The sequence below is a fragment of the Diabrotica virgifera genome, chromosome 3, assembly GCF_917563875.1.
Source record: "Diabrotica virgifera virgifera chromosome 3, PGI_DIABVI_V3a".
Taxonomy (NCBI): Eukaryota; Metazoa; Arthropoda; class Insecta; order Coleoptera; family Chrysomelidae; genus Diabrotica; species Diabrotica virgifera.
The window spans coordinates 35,437,667-35,462,953 of NC_065445.1; the positions used below are offsets into that span (position 1 = coordinate 35,437,667).

At 31.8% G+C, this 25,287-nt stretch overlaps 1 protein-coding gene and 1 long non-coding RNA gene across 2 annotated transcripts in view; both read right to left on the reverse strand.

Annotated features, from left to right (window-relative positions):
* LOC114345132 (zinc finger protein 271-like) overlaps nucleotides 1–19,131 on the reverse strand; it is a 33,451-nt gene extending 14,320 nt beyond the window's left edge. The window contains exon 1 of the mRNA XM_050647431.1: nucleotides 18,570–19,131. Within this exon, the coding sequence (XP_050503388.1) occupies nucleotides 18,570–18,807 (238 nt within the window). The 5' untranslated portion in view covers nucleotides 18,808–19,131. The remainder of the gene's footprint in view (nucleotides 1–18,569) is intronic.
* On the reverse strand, nucleotides 5,721–7,088 carry LOC126881827 (uncharacterized). Its single transcript, XR_007697017.1, has 3 exons — nucleotides 6,519–7,088; nucleotides 5,974–6,191; nucleotides 5,721–5,754 (listed from the first exon to the last, which is right to left on the reverse strand). It is a non-coding gene; the product is annotated as an uncharacterized LOC126881827 (long non-coding RNA).
* Nucleotides 19,132–25,287: the final 6,156 nt, after the last annotated feature.

A 25,287-nucleotide genomic window follows, 5' to 3' on the forward strand; every position in this document is an offset into this window, starting at 1 on the left:
TACTGCAAAAATAATTTGAATGTTTTAGGTTTAGTTTCAGTGGAGGTTGAGCACCAGGAATTAAAGCACACTCTAAAGTTGTATGTGGTGGATGGTGATGGCTACTCACTGGTTGGTCGAGAGTGGATACATGCTCTGGAAATCAATTTACATCAGGTAAATACAATTCTACATGAAAATTTTGAAATTGCAACTTTGTTAGATAAATATAAACATTTATTTGAAAAGTCAGTTGGTGAAATAAAAGGGTTAGAGGCTGAAATTTATCTAAAACCTGGTACTAAAGCAAAATTTTGTAAGGCCCGTCCTGTAGCTTTTGCATTACGCCCTAAAGTTGAGGCAGAATTAGAGTCCTTAGTAAATCAGGGAGTCTTAAAGAAAGTAGCATTTTCGGACTGGGCAACTCCTATTGTTCCTGTAGTTAAACAAAATGGGGACATACGCATTTGTGGTGATTTTAAAATCACATTAAACCCTTGCATTGAAGTGGATGAATACCCTTTACCTACACCAGATGACCTACTTTCCCAATTAGCAGGTGGGGACAAATATACAAAAATAGATATTACGAAAGCTTACTTACACTTGCCAATAAAAGATGAAATGAAACATTTACTTACATTAAACACCCATAAAGGTTTATTTCAACCAAATCGATTAATGTTTGGAATTGCTAGTGCTCCTGCCAAATGGCAACGTTTAATGGAGCAAATGCTACAAGGAATAGATGGTATTTCAATATTTCAGGATGATATAAGAATTACAGCTCCAAATAATACCTTACATTTACAAAGACTTGAACAAGTTTTAAAGAAATTATCTGAACATAATTTACATATAAATTTGGATAAAAGCGAATTTTTCAAAGACGAGATTGACTACTGTGGATATAAGATGAGTAAAACGGGTGTGTCTACTAGTGCAGATAAGGTAACTGCAATTGCAAATGCTCCAATACCTACAAACAGAACTCAAGTTCGGAGTTTCTGTGGCCTAATTAATTATTACAGACGTTTTTTAAAAGATACTTCTACAATTTTACAACCATTAAATAATTTACTTAAAAAGAATGTCAATTTTAAATGGTCGAATACTTGTCAAACTGCGTTTGACAAAGCAAAAAAACTCATTTGTTCTAGAAATGTTTTATGTCACTATGACCCAAATTTACCATTAGTCCTAGCAACTGATGCATCACCCTATGGGGTAGGTGCAGTACTTTCACATATCTTTCCAGACGGTACAGAGAGACCCTTACAGTTTGCTTCTCAAACTCTTACTACTACACAGCAAAGGTACTCACAAATAGACAAAGAAGCTTACAGCATAATTTTTGGAGTAAAAAAATTTTACAATTATTTATGTGCTAGGAAATTTACTTTGCTCACTGATCATAAACCGTTAGTTCAAATTTTTGCACCTGATAAAAGCCTACCAGTTTTAAGTGCAACAAGAATGCAACATTATGCAATTTTCTTACAAGGTTTGAATTATGACATTCGTTACAAAAATACAGATTCTCATCTCAATGCTGACGCACTTTCACGTCTACCTATAAAATCAGAACAAAATTTCACACATGATGAGCCAGATATTTTTGAAATAAATCAAATTGAAACTTTGCCTACAAATATTAGAGATCTAGCTTTTCATACAAAAAATGATCATACCTTAAAAAAATTACTTGTTGGGTTAAAAACAGGAAAACCTGTTGATAAACGATTTAGCTTCAATATAAATCAAGCTGAATTTTCATTACAATCTGATGTTATTATGAGAGGACAAAGAGTAGTTATACCTACTAAATTGAGAAATAAAATTTTGACAGAATTACATACTGCACATTTTGGAATAGTTAGAATGAAATCTTTAGCTCGTAGTTATTGCTGGTGGCCTCACATAGACCAGGATATTGAGTCACTTTGTAAAAATTGTTTAGAGTGCAATAAGCACAAGAACAACCCAATTAAAGATAATTCTCATATATGGGAACCACCAAAATTTTGTTTTGAACGAGTGCATGCTGATTACGCTGGACCTTTCAATGGAGGTTATTATTTTATATTGGTAGATTCCTTCAGTAAATGGCCTGAAATTCATTTTACAAAAAATACTACTACAAAAACTACTATTGAAATTTGCCGAAAAATTTTTACAACTTTTGGTATTCCTAAAGTTTTTGTTACAGACAATGGTAGACAATTTGACTCTCATGAGTTTAGAACTTTTATGAAAGATAATGGAATTACACAAAAATTTACTGCACCCTACCATCCTGCAACTAATGGACAGGGAGAGAGATATGTCCAAATACTAAAAAAATGTTTAAGGGCTATGCGAAGTGAGGGAAATGACAGGGAGTTTGAATTATGTAAGCTACTTATGCAATACCGCAGAAGCCCACATACAGTTACAGGTAAAAGTCCCTCAGAACTTATGTTAGGAAGACAAATAAGGAATAGATTAGATTTACTTAAACCTTCATGTAGTGATAGAGTTACCTATACTGATATGAGTCTAAGAAACTTTGATATAGGAACTAGGGTTTCCGTGAGGGATTATTTTCATTCTAAATGGCAATTTGGCATTATTGTACTCAGATTAGGGTTATTGCATTATTTAATTCAGTTAGATGATGGTAGAACATGGAAACGTCATGTAGACCAAATACGGCAAATTGGGGAATATACTCCATCTCAAAATAATCCAACATGTTACATTCCGGATACCATTACTCACAATTTGATTCCGAGGGAGGCATCAATTCCAGAGCACAGTGTCTCACCACCACCTACCGAAGTGATTACTGATGAATCCGAAATTTCAAACAATATGGAAAGTTCGAATAGTGTACCTGGGGCTCAAACTGAAACTGAGGAACCCATTTTAAGGCGTTCCACTAGAGTAAGGAAACCTGTTACCAGACTGAATTTGTAAGTACTTTTACTTCTAGTTAACTTTTGTAATTCTTGGTCAAGGGAGGAGGTGTTATGTTCGTGTAAAACTCCCTTAACCATGAATGTAGGTTGGTACTACTATCATCTGAACGACAGCTGGCAGATACTTAATACTGCGATAGAAAATGGAAACCATGTGCATAATTCTTTAAAATAAAGTATTTTACATCGAGTATTATTTCATTACAAATACTTACGTCCTTTAAGTACAAAGGACTTGACATCGGGGAAATCAACAACAACAGAGGAGTAAACTGATGAAAAGAAATCAGCAAATAAATTCGCAATATCTTTACCAGATGAACTAGTTTTACCGTTGTGAGATAACTCAGAAGGAATTCCATTTGATTTTCTTTTGTTATTGATAAAAGACCAAAACTTATTCAGACCGCCGGGAAGAGAGTTTTCAGTAGACATTGTAAAGTTTAAATAGTCACGCTTGGCAAGTATCTGGGACTGAGATCGGAGCTCTGAGAACTGTTTGTAGTTGAACTAATCATCAGTTCGAAGTTTGAGTAAAAAACCTAAAGAGAAAAATCCTGTTATATCGATTTGGAGGGGTTGGTATGGCAGAAAGATTTCAGTCAGCCCCAGAGGGTAACGAATTTTAAATAATTTGGCTGTAAAACACAGAAAAGGCACCCATAGCGATATAAGAAATAAATTGGAAGAAGCAGAGTGTCTAGTGTACGCCGAATTTTGAAGAATCGGATTCACATGTCATAGGCCAGTTAAGGAACCAAAACCATCACCACAAATGCTCAAGAAACATTTAGTTTCGGTCAATTTGCATAAATATTATAATATGACTATAGGGTCTTTATGCAAAATGGCCCGAACTAAGCATTTTTTGAGCATTTGTGGTGATAGTTGGTTGTTTAGTTGGTTAATTAACTGGCATATGACATTTGAATCCCATACTGTACAAATTTCGGCGTACAGTGCACCCTGATTCTTCCAATTTATTCATTACATCATCGCTATGGGCGACTCTTCTGTGTTTTACAACCAAATTCTTTAAAATTCGTTGCCCTCTGGGGGTGACTGAAATCTTTCTGCCATACCAACCCTTCCAAATCGATGTAACAGGATGTTTCTCTTTAGGTTTTTGAGCCAACCTTTGAACTAACGATTAAGATTCACCATATTTTTTTCTACCTCTCTTTGACAACATGTGATTTTCTAATAGAGCAATAACAGAGGCGATTTGCTCAACAGAAAGATCTTTACAATCACCCATATGAAAAAATTCCAATGAAAGATTCTTTTAGTCTTTTAGAAATTAGCATATTTCCATTAATATCTTAAAATGAATTATAAAAGTTAAAAACTAACATTAATATAGAACAATATTAACTAATTTAACTAAAACCCTTAAGGCGGAAATACATATCCGCGCCGCGAACTCCGCGCCGTGTGTGCGCCGCGCGTTCGTGGCGCGGTTATTGCTCGTTAAAATTTTTCATTTTGACGATCCAGAGGAAACTTACGAACGTTTAGTAATTATAGATAATCATGTCTCTGTCCTGTACTTCTACTACATCTTATTTTGGTATTGTTCTGAAACTATTTTCTTGTGTCATCTTATGCAATTTACTATTTTATGTGGAATAAGCCACAGTTTGGGAACATTTCGGGAACTACCTTTTTCGCTTCCTGGCAACACAAATATAATGGTAGGGGAGCCCAAGCGGGAATTTTTGCAGTTACTCGAGCGCGTCAGATTATCATATGGGGAGAAACGTGGTACCCTGCAGATGTACCTCCACCATATATTGGCTCTTAACACAGGGGAGTTCGTTCAGGGGGGCCCGAAAAAATCGATCCTTAAAATATTCGAAATTGTCAGATTAAGATAAGGTAAGTTAAGTACATGCAAAAGAGTCTATATTTCAAAAATATGACGATTTGAGCGGGGCGTACGGAAATGGGTGAGTCAAAAAGTTTCCCAAAAAAAAGCGAATATTTCGCGAAATGAACGTCAGATTGAAAAACTAAAAACTACGTGTTCAATATTTTTCAAAAATCTATCGAAAAATACCAAACTTGACCCCCCACGGAGAGGGGTGGGGGTAGATTTAAAATTTTAAATACAAATCCCGCGATCTTTCGCAAAATAAACATCATGTCGAAAAACTGCAAATACACTTTATCAATGTTTTTGAAAAATCTATCGAATGGTTCCAAGCACGGCCTCCCACGGAGGTGAGGTGGGGGGTTACTTTAAAATTTTAAATGGTAGACCCCGTTTCTTATTGCAGATTTGGATTGTTCGTATAAAAATAAACAACTTTTATTCGAAACATTTTTTTGAATTATGGATAGATGGCGCTATAATCGGAAAAAAGATTGTTGGAAATGGAAAATTAAATTAAAAAATGGGAAGTCCCCACTAAAATGGAAAATTTTACTTAACTTTTTTGGTTTTAGGACCTAATAATCACAACCCAATAGGTCCTCAAAGCGCTCGAGTGACTGCACATTTAGCATACTTTGCTCCCCTACCATAATATATCTGCTTGTTCCTACAACCAGAAACAAAATTAGAGAACTATAGGTACTTCCAAGTCATGCGATACCTTTTTCGTTTTCCGGTGACACAATTGTAATGTATCTGCTTGTTTCAACTGCGTAGCTTCACTAGAAACGAAATTAGAGAACTATAGGTTCTTCCAAGCCCTGTGTTAACTTTTTCGCTTTCCGGTGACCCAATTATAATATATCTGCTTGTTCCAACTCAGTTGCTTCACCAGGAGCGAAGTTAGGAAACTATAGGCTCTTCCAAGATGTGAGTTACCTTTTTCGCTTTCCGACGACACATTTCTAACATATCTACTTGTTCCAACTCCGTTGCTTCACCAGAAGCGAAGTTAGAAAACTATTGGGTCTTCCAAGTTGTGCGTTAGCTTTTTGGCTTTCCGGTTACCCAATTATAATATATCTGCTTGTTCCAACTCAGTTGCTTCACCAGAAGCGAAGTTAGGAAACTATAAGCTCTTCCAAGATGTGCGTTAACCTTTTTCGCTTTCCGACGACACAATTATAACATATCTACTTGTTCCAACTCCGTTGCTTCACCAGAAGCGAAGTTAGGAAACTATAGGCTCTTCCAAGTTGTGCGTTACCTTTTTCGTTTTCCGGTGACATAATTATAATATATCTGCTTGTTCCAACTCCGTTGCTTCACCAGAAGCGAAGTTAGAAAACTATTGGGTCTTCCAAGTTGTGCGTTACCTTTTTGGCTTTCCGGTGACCCAATTATAATATATCTGCTTGTTCCAACTCCGTTGCTTCACCAGAAGCGAAGTTAGAAAACTACTGGGTCTTCCAAGTTGTGCGTTACCTTTTTGGCTTTCCGGTGACCCAATTATAATATATCTGCTTGTTCCAACTCCGTTGCTTCACCAGAAGCGAAGTTAGAAAACTATTGGGTCTTCCAAGTTGTGCGTTACCTCTTTCGTTTTCCGGTGACCCAATTATAATATATCTGCTTGTTCCAACTCCGTTGCTTCACCAGAAGCGAAGTTAGAAAACTATTGGGTCTTCCAAGTTGTGCATTACCTTTTTGGCTTTCCGGTGACCCAATTATAATATATCTGCTTGTTCCAACTCTGTTGCTTCACCAGAAGCGAAGTTAGAAAATTATTGGGTCTTCCAAGTTGTGCCTTACCTTTTTCGCTTTCCGGTGACACAATTATAATATATCCGCTTGTTTCAACTGCGTTGCTTCACCAGACACGAAGTTAGAAAACTATAGGTTCTCCAAGTAGTGCGTTACCTATTTCGCTTTCCGGTGACACATAATATATATCTGCTTATGAATGTTATTTTGATATTGATAACTATTTCCGAAGTGAAAGTAGAAAGGTCAAGTAAACTTGATTTCAAACTCGAATTGTGGCTTATGCCCAAATAAAATAATAAATCTTATTTTTAATACATGTTATTTTTAGTAGAACAATGAACTAACATTTTTTAAAAAGGTCCGCATGTACATTTTTTTATTTCAGCTTCTATTTCCGTTCAGATCGGATTTAAGTTGTTTCTTTAAATTAAATGGTTCTTTATTGAGGATCCCACAATAATGATTTTCCACGGTAAACATCAATTTCCTTCCGACAGTTCCGACCATTCCATTACTAACAAATATTCAACTCATGCGCGCCAAAACCAACAAACCACTCGCAAACCCGTCCAAATACGTATTGCGAACCATCAAAGCGTTTGTTGAAAAACCGACAGAATTTAGATCGTGGTGCGCCGTGTGCGTGCCGTTTGTGCGTCACTTGAAAACACGTACTAATCTGACGAATATGCTGCGCGCGAGCGGCTCGCACACCGAGCAGAGCGCATATGTATCTCCGCCCTAAGGTTGAAAAAAGTCGAGTCATTGCGCCCGTTTAGCCCATTCTATTGCCATCCGTAAAGTTCTCACAGTTCAATCAAAAAGTTTCACCATTTTCAACTTAATTATGTAGCAAGATTATTAAGTAATTGTTATTTAACCCATTCAGCAGTTCCGTATGACTTTGAACATACTTTTAAGGTGTTTCAAATTAAAAAAACTGATATTTCTAGGGCGAGTCTAATAAATTGAGCAGGGACCATCCACATCTGTAGATGAACGTTTGAAGATATTAAAACAAATAGCTGAAAGGAGAGATTTAAAACATGGAAAAGCAAGATGAAAATGACAGTATTCTTTACATCAGAGGTTCTCAATCTGTGGTACATGTACCACTGGTGGTACATATCATTATTGGCGGTGGTACACAAAACACAGAAAAAATTAAAGTAGTAGTACTTGGTAAGTATTGATAATACAATTTAAAAATATAGATGGTACCAAAAATAATAAAAATAACTGTAGGTGGTACATCACTCAAAAAGATTGAGAACCGCTGCTTTACATCAATGGCAAAAATAATTAAACAGTTCTGGCCAACCAAAAGTAGTTCTGACTAGGCTCGGAATGCAAATTGGAAATTTAATAGGAAATGCAGAGATTGAACAACTATCACCATTGGAAAATTCTGACTGTGGGCATAGACCATCCTCAGCAGGTAGCTCCACATCAAACATTATATTTGCTACTGATGATGTAACTGCAATGGGACCATCCACTACTTCAGTAGTGGCGGAGCCTGGCCTAATATACTCTCAGGGGCGTCATTTGATAGGGTCAGGGGGGGCATTTGCCTGAAAAATGTCTGAAATTTATAAAAAATAGATCAATTTTGTATTATGTTTGCATATATAATGTATTGTAAATATAATGTTTGCCCCCCCCCCCTAGCAAAATTTCAAATGACGCTTCTGTATACTCTATAAATACATATATCAATTTATCAAATAAATATAAACATTTCTTCGAAATAAAAGTATATATTATGAATTATGACTTATGACATATATGTGTTACTTTTGTGTTTAATGTAGTCAATAATAATGGAAATACACACTTACCTTAAAAACAGGCATAATTTCTGCTCAGGAATCAATGGATTTGGAACAATGTTTGTTGGTATTGCACCACAAAGATCGTCTTTTATATGAGCCCATCAGAATGAAAACCTGCTAAATCCTAAATGTTTCATTCTGCTAAATCCAAACTGAAAGTACAAATTTTTTAAGATGTAAGGGGCATGCAGAAAAATGACAAATTACTGTGCCATTTTATGATATTTATTGATGCCCCTTTAATTGAGAAATGCTGGATACTTTTTGGAAAATTTACATTTTTAATGTTTTATTAGACTCCTGACAAAATTTCAAAATATTGATCTAGCAGGTTTTGATTCTATATGCCTCATATATCCTAAGACGTAATCAAATAAGACCGGTGTCAAACGAAAATATTCTCTGAACTTATTTTCGTTAGTATGTAGATCGCAAAAAATCAAAATTTGGTATGTACCATCTACAGTTCTATTTCTTTCTCTGATTCGGCACCATCTAACACTATTAAAAGAGCAACATCGAGGTTGTCAATAGTCGCTCGTTTTCACTGCAAAACAGTAATGATGACGCTGTCTGAGTTTACACATTTCATTGCCACAATAAAGATCCCTGATTTTTCCACCGCACTCTGACGTCAATCAGCGCAATATTGCGGTCGCAATTTAACGGTACCGCTTTCGAGAAAACCAAAGCTTAGCTTCAGCTGCATGACCCCAGATAAGGATATGAGTATGAAAGCTATTTTTTTAATTCTTTTGTAGTTAACTTTTTTTTATTGGTTACTTCCTCTAGTAGAGCAAAAATTATGCTATACTATGCCGACAAAAAAAAAATCTTTACAGAGTGAATAAAACGCATAAATCAGGATAATTATTATTTTAATTTTACAAATTAATAGTTTATAAAGATATTTAATTTTGGGATCTGTGGCAGTTATGGAAGGGTTCATCATTACTACATGCCTGATGAGACTTAGATGATGTTTTTTAAGAGCTCCAGAACCAGATTTTCTTTCTGCAACAGTCTCAGAAAGCTACTACGCATTCAACTGTTTCAATTGATAAATTGAATCTCTTGAAACACCAATATCACGTGGTATGGTAATTACAGAGTCCTCTTTCTCAAGTAACATTGAAGCACGAACTTCCGGTTCATTTGTGAGTTTCTTTCGCCTCATAGTTTTTACTTCAGTTTTTCAAGAAGTTTCACAATGACTACTTATTAACGGGATATCCTAGTGTAAAAGTACAAAATTCATATACTCTGTTTGGGAATTTCTAAAAAGTACTGTACCAATTGTTTTGAAAAATTTCACAAGCATTTACTATGAAAAGAAGTACAAGTAAAACAATTTTCATAAAAAAATATTGAAACTTAAACAATTTATGCGCCATCTACTGGCACGGTGAAAATAAAAACATGGCTCCAGTGCTCCTTCTGAGACTGTTCCAGAAAGAAAACCTAGTTCTGGAGCTCTTAAAAAACATCATTTAAGTCTGACACCATCATCAGGCATGTAGTAATGTTGAACCCTTCCATAACTGTCACATAACCAAAAATTATATCCTTATAAAGTATTAATTTGTAAAATTGAATCAGTATTTTTAGAAACCCAACATGTCCAAAAACAAAGTTGTGGAAAAGGACAAAAAACATTTCGGGGTTGCTGTGTTTCTCTTGATACAGAAAAATTTTCTCCAATCTTTAGGTTCATTTAGAATATTAAATCGGGTCGGGTTTTCTTGAAACATGTGACTCTGTATCTAAGGGTAGTAACAATGCAAAAAAAGAAAATCGATTTTTTTGGCATGTGTAGGTAGTGATGTTAGTCGAGAATATTTCCAAGCGAATATTCGCGAACATTGGAAAGTTTCCGAGAATATTCGCCTATAAAAAATGGAAATATTCTCCTGACTGCGAATATTCCCGGAAACTTTCAAGTGAAATTTCTTGAGAATATTTCCGAGAACTTTCGAGAATATTTCCGAGAACTTTCCATAATATTTCAGAGAACTTTTGAGAATATTTCCAAGAGGCTTTTGGACATAAGAGTCAGTGACATGACGTGACGTGAATTTACGTGGAAGTAGCGTTATTTAATTCACACGACCGGCTAACCTACACAACTGCCAATTGTTGTGGTTGAATGATTTGTTGATTTTAATTTACATTTAATTGAAAATTTAAATATTAGCTTCATTATTTTTATAATAAAAATGTAACCAGTTCCCAAATATCTCTTGCCCGATATAATAAAATCCAGCTTCACAACTACAATAAGGTTATATCATTAAAACTTCCTGAAAAAACTAGGTAGGGTTCAATCTTTAACTGGATAAATAGCCTTATTGCGTCTTAAAGTGCTTTACAAATGATTATGGTCATAGAGGGAGAACATTAAAAATGTTCACGGAATATTAAACGAAACTGTCTGGATGAAATATTTTGGATAAAGTTGCAAAAAGTAGCAGTTGTGCTAACACCAATTGTGAAATGGATTACTTTATTGGAAGGCAATATGTTTAAAATATCCCAGGTTGTCGAGGCATTTAAGGATATAGAAAATATTTTTACCGAAAATATTCCATTATGTACTTCCAATCAGTAAGTCTGAGGAAACGAATGCTTATCTAAATTAGAAAAAAGGAAATATCTTTTTTATTTTAAAATATTTTTAAATAAAATAACTTTTTAAGTTTTAATTATAATGACTAATAACAAATAATCAGAGTATTTTTTAAATTAAGTTAATTAAATTTTAAGTAAGGACGTAAGTTTGGACGTTTAATTTTTAACAGATTTTTTCTGTAGTCGGAGTACTACAACAATAAATAAAGATAACTACTGATTTGTATGGTTTATTATAAGAATTTAAATAAAAATACAATATTTCCATAAGTTTCCGAAAGTTTCCAATATTCCCTGAAAGTTTCCGGAAACTTTCCGGCGTTTGAATCTTCCCAGAAATTTTACATCACTATGTGTAGGTATAAATAAATATACTCAAAACTGTTTGTATTTTATTTAAATATTAAACTGATTTTATTACATACTTTCTAAAAAAGTTATGCTCTACCACTGACCTAATTTCGCTATGTTAATACTTGATTCCAGGATTTGTCAGGCATAGTGATAAATTAATATACCAAGTGAATTATATAAAAATGTTTTAATAATATTTATTATCTTATTCCCAAGAAAGACAAATCCAAAGACACAAAAATTATACCTAATAAATATATTTACTAAAAACACTAATATAATATTCTTTTCGCATAAAAAGTAAGTATTTTAGTTCCAAAGTGTAACAATTTCGAGTTGTTACCCTGTTGTCTCCTAACTATAGTCCATTTTTTAAATAGGAGTGATTTAAACAATCTCGTGAAAAATAAAGCCTGCTGATTGGTCGAAATAAAGCCGAATACACACACAAGCAATATCTGTCAAATTTTGAAGTTTGTCTGAAGTGTCAATATTGAGAACTACTGAGTTACTGATTTTTGGTGTGTATATATTTTTGATCTTTTCGTGAGTTTTCTTGTCATTTTTATTGGAAATTATTCTTCTTATAACTATAATTAGATATATTGTTTATATTTTGCAAGTTATATTAAGTATGGATGCCTTACTTATGGTAATGGAAGCACAAGTACAGGCAAAAGAACTGGAATGTCACTGACGAAAAAACGGCAGCACAAACTGTTGGATGGATTAACTGGTCTTCTGCCGTAACCTTTTATAACCTCTGCTGATGAAAACAGTAGTAGCGAAGACTCTATTTTCTCAGATATTAAAGACGATCAATAAAAACGTGAACATATTTTAATATATCGTCGGTATTCTGCGAAAACCAGGTAAATGTCGAAATACCGAATGGAGAAAAAAGGTTTTTAAAGTTTAGTGCTTTATTTTGAATTAAGCGGACCAGTTGTGTTTGATATTCGATATGCTAGTGGAAGATGCATATATCAGAAATAATATTCTATCATTAGTTTGAGCAAGTTAAGAGACCTAGCTGATTACACCTAAATTTAAGATCGTGGTGCGATCACTTACCGGGTTTTACCTGTTAATCAAAATAAATCACACTGTATTAAAGACATTTATCATATTTTTACTGAATATGGTAGATATACAGCAGTAGAAATATATTGTTGTCCGGCAAATATATATATATATATATATATATATATATATATATATATATATATATATATATATATATGCGCTTAGTTGGTTTTACATGCAACATAACTTTGATTTTATGGAAATAAGTAGCGATATATTGTTTTATTTGAAAATGAAAAGTTGTTTAGGTGTAACTTATTTGTTTATTACACAAATTATCTGCTGAATGGTAAGTCGTATCATTTATTGGGTTTTACCTGCATCTAGAGCGTAAAAGGCTGAGAATTTTGGTACACTTAACTCAATATTTTAAAATTTGTCATTTACCTGGTTTTAGCAGTATACCGACGATATTTGATACCTACATGTATTATCATCATTTTTTCATAAGTTAAAATTATTATTAAAATTTGCTTTTGGTAAACACAACCAGTAAATCCTAATTTCTAAGTATCTTTGTGTATTATTGATTATCCTTATTTCCCTTTAAATGTAATTCACATTACCAGCTAATAAGATCAAAGCTATAAAAAAAGAGTGTACCTATGTATTTTGTACGCACGTAAGAAGTTATACTTCTATTATTGTGATTTCAACGAATTAAATATATATTTTATAAAGTTTAATTGTGTTTTTATTTAAATATTAAACTAATTTTAGTACTTTAAATACTACCAAAAATTAAAAATAACGTTATCACGTTATTTTTTATGAACTATACCCTCCCCGCAATTGCTTTTTTCTTGATGAATTGTAGAATATCTAAAAAATGTCAGATTTTTTACACCAATTTCTAATTTTCTTTTCATCATATTTTAATATTTTGTCCTATTAGAGGTAAAGCTCACTAACTACACTTTTCACAAAGTTGAGAAAAATCGATTTAAAGGTACAAATTGTTTTTGAAGATATTCTTCTTTAGCGGCGAATCGATTGAGGGTAAAATTTGATTGATCCGCACGCATGCGCACACCGACAGTATGGTATTAGTCGTTATACGAGCTCTGATTGGGTGTTGAAATTTTGAAATGATCTGTCAATAATAATTGTTCAATATGGGGGTTATCGGTAAACAAAAATATTGTATAATATTAGTTTTTATTGATGTGTAGACAGAAATAAAATCAAATTTATAATTATCGTGACTTTTTAAATAGTTTTGAAAAGCCGCAGGTACGTAATTCTAAATGTTTCAGTTGGAAATACCTAATAGTTTCAATACCTATCTATTTGGAAAATGTAAACAAAATAATGTAGTTACCTATTAGTAGGCAATGCTTTAATTTACATAATCTGATTACGAACAAACTTTCTACAAATCTTCATCTCATATATCGTTTTCTTACTCTATATTTTGTTGTATTTTATTTCGACAAAAATCAAACTAATAATTTTATTAAATTCATATAAATTTATGGTGTAAACGTTTAGTTTGTGTATATTCCCACATGACGTATACGCGAATGTGGTGCAGTTTGAAATGCCGTCAACTTTCGTACGGCGCGGTAGACGTGAAGTGGGTTCAAGCCCCAAGCAAGTTATTATTTTTTTTATTTTATATTTTATTATATTATATATTATATTATTATATAATTTTTGAAGATATTCTTCTTTTTTGAAAGTGGTAGATAAGAAAGTTAGTTTGATTTTTAAATAAAATAAGTACAAATAACCTTTTAAGTATATTTACTTCGTTTAAATTACCTATTATATAATAGAAGAATATCTTCTTACGTGCGTACAAAGTACACACACATTCTTTTTTTAAATTAACCTGACTCGAATATTGGAATTTTTGTAATGCAACTTTAAAGAATAAATAAAAACAGATATTTTAAGGCATATTTCGTGACAGGAACTATGATACAATCAATATTAGATAAATTTTTGTACTTGATGAGTTTTTCCATGAACACAATTTTATTGGATATTGATATCCTATTAGAGGTAAAACTCACTAACTACATTTTGTACTTGATGAGTTTTTCCTTGAACACAATTATTGGATATTGAGAAGTTAATGAATTTGTCTCAATAAAATTTCGCTGACTTACAACAAACGAACTATCAGAAATAACAGTCTATTATTTAAAAAATGAACAATTAGTTTCATTCTTCGAAAATAAATGCAATTCTTTCGGCATTTATGACAGCCACAAAAGTCGCCTGCTTAATCGCAAAATAGATTATGTTAGGTACTCTTTATACAGGGTGTAACAAAAATACAGGTCATTAATTGAATCACATATTCTGGGACCAAAAATAGATTGAGTGAACCTAATTTACCTTAGTACAAATATGCACATAAAAAAGTTATAGCTGTTTGAAGTTACAAAATAAAAATCGATTTTTTCCAATATATCGAAAACTATTAGAGATATTTTATTGAAAATGGAGGTGTTGAATTATTATGACAGGAACACCTTAAAAATAAATTATAGTGAAATTTGTAGATCCCATAAAAATTTTAAGGGGGTTTCGTTCCCTTAAACCTCCCCAAACTTTTGTGTATGCTCCAATTAAACTACAGTAGAACCCCGTAAATCCGAACCCCGCTAATCCGAACTTTCGGCAAATCCGAACCAACGGAAAGTGAAAAAAATTTAAAAATTCAAGACAAAAACTTAAAAACATGTTTATTATACTGAGTAAAGCCAGAAAATTGGACAATGTAGGATTACTAGGACTTTGACATTTAAAATTTCTTAAAAATAAATATTATACTTTAATATATATGTTTACAAAGTGTTTATAAAGGTTAAACACAAACTTACTTTGGTTCTCTCGTAGTCAACTTGAGTCCAAAAATATTGTCCACACTCTTGCGAGAACGTTTGGTTACTCAAAATCACAATGAAAGCTTTGAACTACTTACATACTAGTTAAGGCTAACTTTCGGATAATCCGAACTTTTCAGAATCTGAACAGGCTGTCCCCCCAATTTGTTCGGATTTGCGGGGTTCTACTGTATTGTTGTAGTACAATCAGTTAAACACAATGTTTTTGTCTCCTAGTACTTTTTCGAAAAGTCCATTTTTTTGAGATATTTTAAATATTTGTCAAATCTGCCACATATTTGTATATGGTTACGTATACCTGGTAATAATATGACAATTTATTTTTAATTTACATTTTTAGGTGTATTTGGAAAAAGAGTGGTGTAAGAGGAAAAAAGTTTTAAAAACACTATGTTCAACTAATGGTACCGAAATAATACTTTAATTGGAACGTACACAATGATTTGGGGGATTTAAAGGAACAAAACACCCATAAAATTTTTATGTAAACATTAAAAAAAGCCGCATCTCCATAAAAACTGGCTTATCGAAAAAATACTAAGAGGCAAAAAAGGTTTAAAAACATTGTGTTTAACTAAAGGTACCACAATAATAATTTAACTGGAACGTACACAAAAGTTTGGGGGGTTTAAGGGAACAAAACCCCCATAAAATTTTTATGGGGTGCACAAATTTGACTATAATTTATTTTTAAGATAACACACATGTCATAATAATACAACACGTCAATTTTCAATAAAATATCTCTAATAGTTTTCGATATATTGGAAAAAATCGATTTTTATTTTGTAACTTCAAAGGGCTATAACTTTTTTTATGTGCATATTTGTACTAAGGTAAGTCAGGTTCAATCGATCTATTTTGGGTCCCAGAATATGTGATTCAATTAATGAACTGAATTTTTTTATAAGCTATCACTGTTACAAAGAAATTTAAGCTCATATTTTTTTAATGAATCGCTGAACAGATAATGCACACAAATATAATGTACAGTTTCAACAATACAATGTAACAAACACACAAGTCGCCTGCTTAATCGCAAAATAGATTATGTTATCTAATGTATTGTTGTTGTAAAGATCACTAAGTACAGATTCAGCATTCCAGATTGTCAGGAAAAATTCACTAAGTGCAATAATAAGTTTTACTCTGAAACCGAAATTCACAATATTGCACTCCAGATTGGAAGGAAAAATTCACTAAGTGCAATAATATGTTTTAATGAGTTTTGCTCTGAAATCGAAATTCACAGTAATGCACTTAGTGAATTGTACCATAAATTATCTTAGCAATTAGAAGGGTTAGAGCCCCAGGTGACTTCTCCAGGGCTGGGCAGTACCATATTTAGTTCAAATTGATGAAAATGTCAATTTCTCAAAAAAGTGCTCTTAGTGAGTTTTACCTCTAATAGGATGATTTATTATCCTATTCCCAACGAAGACACATCCAAAGACACAAAAATTATAATATAGTAAGTATTTATTAAAAACACTAATATATTTTTTTCACACTTCAATTTACTTTACCTCATACTGCTGTTTTTATAAAAATTCACTCTTAACATGTTCCCAATCGGGCCTAAAGAAGTATAACTTCATAAAAATTCAAAATATATTACAGTAAAGCCCTGCTTATCCGAACTTCCGTAATCTGAAAATAAGCTTAATCCGAAACATGATTTGGGGAAAATAAATAGGCAGTTACTCTAAGAACCACTACTTTATACATCTAAAAATGACAATAAAATATTATTTCAAGTACTTATTATTATTATTATCTCAAATTTTACTTTTTTTGAAAAAATCAATTAAATTTCTTTGCTTTAATGAAGAATTCCTCTCCCTCGAAGCTAAATTATGCCAGCTCCTCAAAACATGGTATCCACTGCCGTGGGAGTGGAGTGTTGCTCTACATAGAGTAGCGCTAGATCAAAAGGAGCCACAGTGTTTGTGTGAGTTACCTGCTGTTCGCTGTTGAACCTCTTCTTTCCCAACACTTTCATCAGAGGGGTTTTGAAGGTTCTTCTGTATCCACTTCAATGATCTGCTATCATCATTTCTCGGCCATCATCATCACCTCGCACCCATTCTTCTACATTCTACATAATTGTTATTCGCATCTTCACAGCCAGGAATATTATGCAAAAGGTTCCTTAACAAATTGGTTTCTTCAGCCTCTAGATCTGGCACTTCTTCGTAAGTAAGCTTGGCCAAATTTTTCTCCAGGAGTTCCTTATAACTTTTTCATTCACAAATTCTTAGCCTCTACTACTACCTAGTAAATTATATATTTTTTAAACAAAAAATTAAGAAGCGCTGGGCCCAGGATAAATTTCTATTATTAATTCCAACTTGTTGTCTCGAAAAACGGTGTGTAATTGTACATCTCAGATAAATGTATTCTATTACAGAGTTCATTACTTCGTTCTTATTATCATAGGGTTTTTATTGCATTCAAAGCGAAAGTACTGTAATATAGTGATACTGTGATAAGCAAATTAATTACATTATTTTTTTATTAAGAGTGTTTTAAGAAGATCTGTTTAACCCGAAAAATTCAGTAATATGAAATGGGTTCGGTCCCAATTATTTCAGATTACTGGGACTCCACTGTATAAAGGTCACTGCATACTATCATGCATGTAGCGTTTAAGTTTCAGAAAAATAAAAGGGTTTTGGAGAAGAACGATAAATGTCTATCTGCAAGCATTTTTGGTAAAATGAGAAATAAAGTTACATATTCATTGTTTTTAACCCTTGTGTCCAATCTTTTGACATGGTTTTAAGACGGTTATCATCTTTATTTCCCCTTGGCCATTCACAGGTTGATCGTACTCTTTCTAATCTAACATATTGCACAAAAATAGCAAAATGACCAAAAATTGACATTCGCCGTTTTTCCCTCTGACCCTTCATATAATTAAACTGGTTTTAAATATGGATAATTCACACTGTCTGGAACATATCCTATCAGAAACCTGTCAGTAAAATCAGGTTTTTCGGAGACTATGCTACATGCTGGAAACGCTACATGCATGATAATATGCAGCGACCATTAACAATTACGATGTTTTGAAAATTGCGGCGAAAAATATGTTTACCCTTTGTAAATCGATCTTCTTATGTTACATAGTTACTCCTATTTAAAAAAAAAACGAACAGGGATTTTTGTTTTTGACTTTACACTTTGGAACTGGTGTATTGTATCCATAGATATAATTACTTACCCTCTTCATTTGTTGTGTGTTTTTCTTCAAATGGTGTAAATTTATATTCATCTTGTTCTACTTCAGTTTTTACGGAGGACACATTTGACTCTAAACAATCATAATATGCTTCATTTACAGTTTCTCTCTTAAGTTCTTCCTTTATTTCAATTTTGAAGACATCCAAAGGAACACCAGAAGCCTCAGAATCTGTTTCTATTTTATAAGTTGTCTCACTAGCCTCTTGCTTCATTTCCATATTCAATTCAATTTTATTAACAAATTTCAGTTGTAAATTTAAACAGAAAAAATCACTTTATCGATCGTTGTTTGATGACATGTTGAATCGAAATAAATATTCTGCGTCTGCGCAGGCTGCGGCTACATGACATATGACATGTTGCTACCTCACAAGAGGAGCGGCTCCCTAATTTGCGCGTGCGTGTCCTCAACTCCAACGTTGCCGTTTCCGAGATAGTTTGAAGGACAAATTACGTTGAGAAACAAGAAACGCGTCTAACTTCAATTGTATTTTGTATTTGTCACTGTCACATCTTTGATCGGATTATTGGATATTGGATTTATTTTTATATTTTGGATATTTGGATCTAAGTTGGTTATGTATGTCCTTAAAGGATTCCTAAATAAAAGTTTATTCTCAGATACAGATTATGCATGGTTTGACCCAAATCAATATGAAACAAGGACATTTATTGAAGCTATAAATATAATTTGTAAATAATTTTAAACTGTTAATTACAAGAATCACATAGACATTCTTTATAATTATTAATTTAGACATTTTTGTGTAGAAATAAATATTTTTAGTAGGTATAGATATATAAGATGTAATTTCAATTAATTTGAATGCACAAATATGCTTGTGAAATTGTGGAAAAGCTTAGGATTTGTTAAAATTCTGGATTAAAAAGTACAGTTCAATTCAACAGATATAACATAATATACGTATGGCATTAACAATATAAACAGGTTAATACAATAAAACAAAGGTTTTTGGAATTTTAATCCTTTATTATTTAGATGTAGGGCCGGTACTTTATGTCCCGGTTAAACCGCCATTAGCTAACCGGGGTTTAATCAGGACAGAAATGTATGCATAACATAGACATAAACACAATTGTACTTATTATTATGATTAGGAGTGCGAAATTGGAAAGCCAAGGTGAGGGATAGGAAGCTGATTCTGGAACAGGTCAAGACCCACCATGGGTTGCGGAGCCAATGATGATGATATTATGATTATACATGATATTACAACGCAAGAGGCCCAAAGAGGTACTTTTCTGTCCCGATTAGCTAACCGAGGTTTAACGGGGACATAAGTCCCATAATCTATAAAGTTTTGAGCCAAAAGTATGTATTACACTTTCATTTTCATGTCATCAGCATTTGTTTATTTAAACATACTGTCAAAAAAATTAATAAAAAAAACACCATAAAGCTAATTTTTCTATTATTATTTTTGTCCTTTAAAATAACTTCCTTGTTCATACATTTTTGCTAGTTGTGGAAGGCCTTTTAACAGAATGAGATATAAAATAAATTTTAAAGGATACTCAAAATCAAACACCAATATCATGTATTTATAAATTGCTAATAATAAAATACTTAAAATCAAATCAGTCACCAATATAATATACCTATTTATTTATAAATTTATTAACAAACTGCAGTCCAATAAAAATAAAACTATCAACATTATACTACATAACAATGATTTTCCTTTCATGTTCGAAGCATACACTACCAACATTCGTCGGAATATATTCTTTTTAGTATGTGTGTAGTAGAAGCATAGCATGTACTATAAAAACATTCTAAATTTCATGTTTTTTGCATATACTTCGAAGAATATTCTCAGACCAAATATACTGAGCACATTCATGTATGTAGTTACTTAGAATATTCGTAAAAGTTTATTCTTGGAATAAACCTTTTAGGCTATTGATTATGTTCAAAATAAGAGAACTAAAAGGAACTACAACGTTAACGGGATTTTATTGTCTCATATCTGTCTCTAAATTAGAAAAAACCATGGAGTGCTACCATTGAAATGAGTGAGTTTTTGAGAAAGGGGTGAATTAGTCCCTAGTCACAGGGCGAATTAGGGTGAGTTCTATGCACTTTTGATATAAACACATCTACAGGAAAATTGTTCCAGGTTAAATTTACTATCCAAACATCACATTTTAAAGTCAAAAATATTTTTTTTTACAAAAATAATATATTCAAAATAAAAGCAAGAAAAAAACACGAAAGAAAGCAATTTTGTTTTTAGCCCCATAACTATTTTCCACAGGGATATAGGTATAGGCATTGCTTTAGCGAAAAATAACTTCCATCCTTCCTCTTTAAAATGAAGTTTGGTAAAATTCTCTAAGATTTATAGTTTCCGAAATAGGATTTTTCTAAGTTTGTCGCTCACAGCATTTTTGGGCAATTTTCCCCATTATTTCGCAAACATTGTTCTATAACTATTTCGTGCGCATTTCTACGTATATGCAATAGTAGAAAGAGAAATTAATTATAGTATTTTTACTACAAAAACGTTATTACGTAGGTCAAAATTTTTGACGTAAGAGAACTGTCAAAACATTAGAATGTGACTTTTCATTATTGCTATGTTTATTATAAACACGGCAATAATGAAAAGTCACATTCTAATGTTTTGACAGTTCTCTTACGTCAAAAATTTTGACCTACGTAATAACGTTTTTGTAGTAAAAATACTATACCTTTAAAATAGTCTATTGTATAAGGTTGTTTATAAGGAAGTTATGCTTTTTCAAATTTCTCATTATGACTTTTTTTCTTGTACGTTTAAGTATATACATTGTATATACAGCTTATTTTCTTTACTTTAAAATGGTGTATTGCAAAAAATTCTAGGACAATTCTTAAACACGATATCCGTAGGATATCCAAGAGTATCCGTAATTTGAGAAAAATTTTAAATTTTTTTTATTTTTTTCAATTAGAAAAATATGATTGCATATTATATCATAATTTTTTTTTCATAAAGTTAATAATAAAAAAGTTTTCCATAGGGTTCCAATCTTGTTTAAAAATAGTCCCAGAATTTTTTACGATACACCATTTTAAAGTAAATAAAATAAGCTTTCTTTTTTATTAGACAATAATATACCTACCAATTATATACCTACATATACAATAAAAAAAGTTATAATGAGAAATTTAAAAATAATCGTAAAATATATCAAAAATCATTAAAAGTATAAAACTTTTTAAAGGTAATTGACCTTTTTTCCTATTAAATGTAACATTGCATATACCTAAAGCTACGTAGAAAAAAGTTACAGAACAATGTTTGAGAAGTAACAAGGAAAATGGGCCAAAATCGCTGTGAGTGGCGAACTTTGAAAAATCATATTTTGGAAATCATAAATCATAGAGACTTCTACTAAATGTCATTTTAAAGAGTAAGGATTGAAGTTTTTTTTCTTGCTTTTCTTTTGAATATATTTTTGTAAAAAAAAATATTTTTAACTTTAAAATGTAATGTTTCGATAGTAAATTTAACCTGGAACAATTTTCCTGCAGATGTGTTTGTACCAAAAGTGCATAGAACTCACCCTAATTCGTCCTGTGCCTAGGGATTAATTCACCCCTTTCTAAAAAACTCACCCCTTTAAATGGTAGCACTCCGCGGGTTTTTCATATTTAAAAGTCCATTGACTATATGAAACAATAAAACCCCGTTAACGTTGTAGTTCCTTTCTAAAATACATAATCAATAGTCTATTTATCGAATATTGAATATCGAATCTACCAAGAACATGAAATTGTTATGTGGGAACCATTTAGGCTTGAGTTAAATGAAGAATAATCTTTTAAAACAAACGCACACACACACAACATTTAGTTACACTAGATTTGCTCCTGGTTGAAAATGTAGGTACTGCCACAGCTTGTTCGATTAAATAACAGCATCCTCCTTTTCCAGTATTTCAATGTTTTCTCTATTAACAACTGCAATATTATGTGAAAGTATACAAGCCGATATTATTCTTCAAACAAAAGGTAACTTGCATCTCATTTCACATACTAATATGGGGAATCTTTTCTGCATAAAATACCAAATATTCTTTCTATAACAATTCTTGAGGCAATTTGTGATTGATTATACAGCACTTCAACTACTGTCTGACTGAAGATTCTGCAATGGTGTCATTTTATATACCCATAATATGCAAAAGTATTTAAAAACTTCTAAACCTAAAATAGCACTTCCATATTGTATGATGGTTATGTTGTTCTTTAAGTGACAAAATAATTAAATTCAACGTTTTACTCTTTTCAATGATCTTATATTTTCTTAATACCCTTTTACAGGTACAGGTAAAACCTTAGACAACTAGTCTAAAGGGTAAAACAAAATAGAATTTTATTTTTATAGGTTATTTTTATATTTACATTACAAAAATATTATGTCATTTGTCAAAATAAAAGATTCCTAGCATTTTGAATTTCCCGGCGATGTCAATGTGTAAACAACATGACAACGTTGTAAATATTTTGACGCATGCGCAAAGTAGGGAGCCGCACTGTATCTTTAGGCGCTCCTCCTCACAAGCCTCACAACTCTCACAACTTAATTTATGTCAGTGACGGTCTCTGGTAAAAATTATAGAGGGTGCACAAATATTTAGATAAAAATGGACAAAGCGCTCGAAAAAAATAATAAAAATCCACACAAATGTACAAAAATTGACAAGTACATACCCTGGAAATGTTAGAAAAAGTGTTGTTAATTTCTTGTAGTGAAGAGTACACAAAACTTATTGGAACATTATTGGATAAAATGTTTGTGTTGCTAAAGTTGGATTTATAGTTTGACGTAGCGTAGACGCACTGGAAAAGTTCAACACCGAATTTTGTGATTTGTGTACTCTTGTTTATAAATGAACGTAAGCGCATGACGGGGTGTAAGAGAAACTAACGGAACGGAAGAGATGACCAACTTTCATCTTTTACAGTGCGTTTCTTACGTCTGGCCAATCATAAGGAAGAATTTTGTTCTGTTACTCAAAGTGGACCCGCCCCCTCATACCTTTTAAGTTGTTTGTCAACACGGTCAACATATTGGAATTTTGTTAATATTACAGTATGTCCCTGAAAGTTGTATCCATATGGAAAACTTTTTTATTATTAATTTTACGAAAAAAAGTTATTCATAAAAACCTCTGCATGGTCCAAAACCTAAGATTTAACAATCAAATATCAAATTTTCTGAATATTATACGAGGTATGTCAAAAAGTTTGAATTTCAATCAACAAGAGTAAAGTAGCTTTATTTTTCACAATATTGAAAATTGCTATTATGAAAAGTTGTTTGGAATTAAAAACTATATTCTAGTATGCAATTACATCCTTCTAATTGAAATTTTTTTTTTGAAAAATTATGGATAACTAAGCTTATTTTCATAGTTATTGCAATACCATATTTTCATAGTTATTTTAATTCAGATAACTCTTATTACCAATTTTACGAAAAAAAGTGATTCTTAATCAAAAGTTTTGCATGGTCTAAAACCTAAAATACAACCATCTTATGTCAAATTTTATCAATTTTATACGAGGTATGTCAAAAAATATGAATTTCGCTCAAGAGTAAAATACGTTTTTTTTTCACGATATCGAAAATTGTTATTATGAAAAGATATTTAGAATTAAAAACTATGTTTCAGTATGTAATTACATTCTTCCAATTGAAATATTCTGAACGATAAAAAGGTACTTTACTTTTGATCTAAATTTATCTTATTTGACATACCTCGTATAAAATTGATAAAATTTGATATAAGATAATTGTATTTTAGGTTTTAGACCATCCAGAACTTTTTATTAAGAATCATGCACTTTTTTCGTAAAATTAATAATAAGAGTTATCAGAATTAAAATAACTGAAAATAATGTTTATCCATAATTTTTCAAAAAAAAAAATTTTAATTAGAAGGATGTACTTGCATATTAGAATATAGTTTTTAATTCCAAACAACTTCCCACATAACAATGATGTTCGCATCATGTTCAAAGCATATACTACCAACATTCGTCGGAGTATATTCTTTTTAGTATATGCGTAGTACAAGCATAGCATGTACCTTAAAAAACATTCTAAATTTCATGTTATTTGCACATACTTTAAAGAACATTCTTAGACCGCATATACTGAGCACATTAGTGTACGTATTATCTCGGAATATTCGTAAAAGTTTATTCTTAGAATAAACCTTTATCGAATATTCTTAACACATACTTATAAGTACATTCTTAACACATACTTATAAGTAGATACTTTTAAAACATCTTAAAAATAATATGTATATATAGGAAGTATAATATTAGTCTTATAGATTATCAAGTTCGTTATTTTTAGAATAGTAAGTAATAAAATTTATGTATGTCGAATTCATTTCAAAATTTTTTTAATTGTATGGTTTAAAGCAGAGGTTCTCAATCTGTGGTACATGTACCACTGGTGGTACATATCATTATTGGCGGTGGTACACAAAACAGAAGAAAAAATTAAAATAGTAGTACTTAGTAAGTAATGATAATACAATTTAAAAATATAGGTGGTACCAAAAATAATAAAAATAACTGTAGGTGGTACAATAGTTATAAAAAAGTTTAAATTGTATTAACGTTTAATATTAAAAATTCGTTTTCATAATTGAACTGAATTTACCATTTC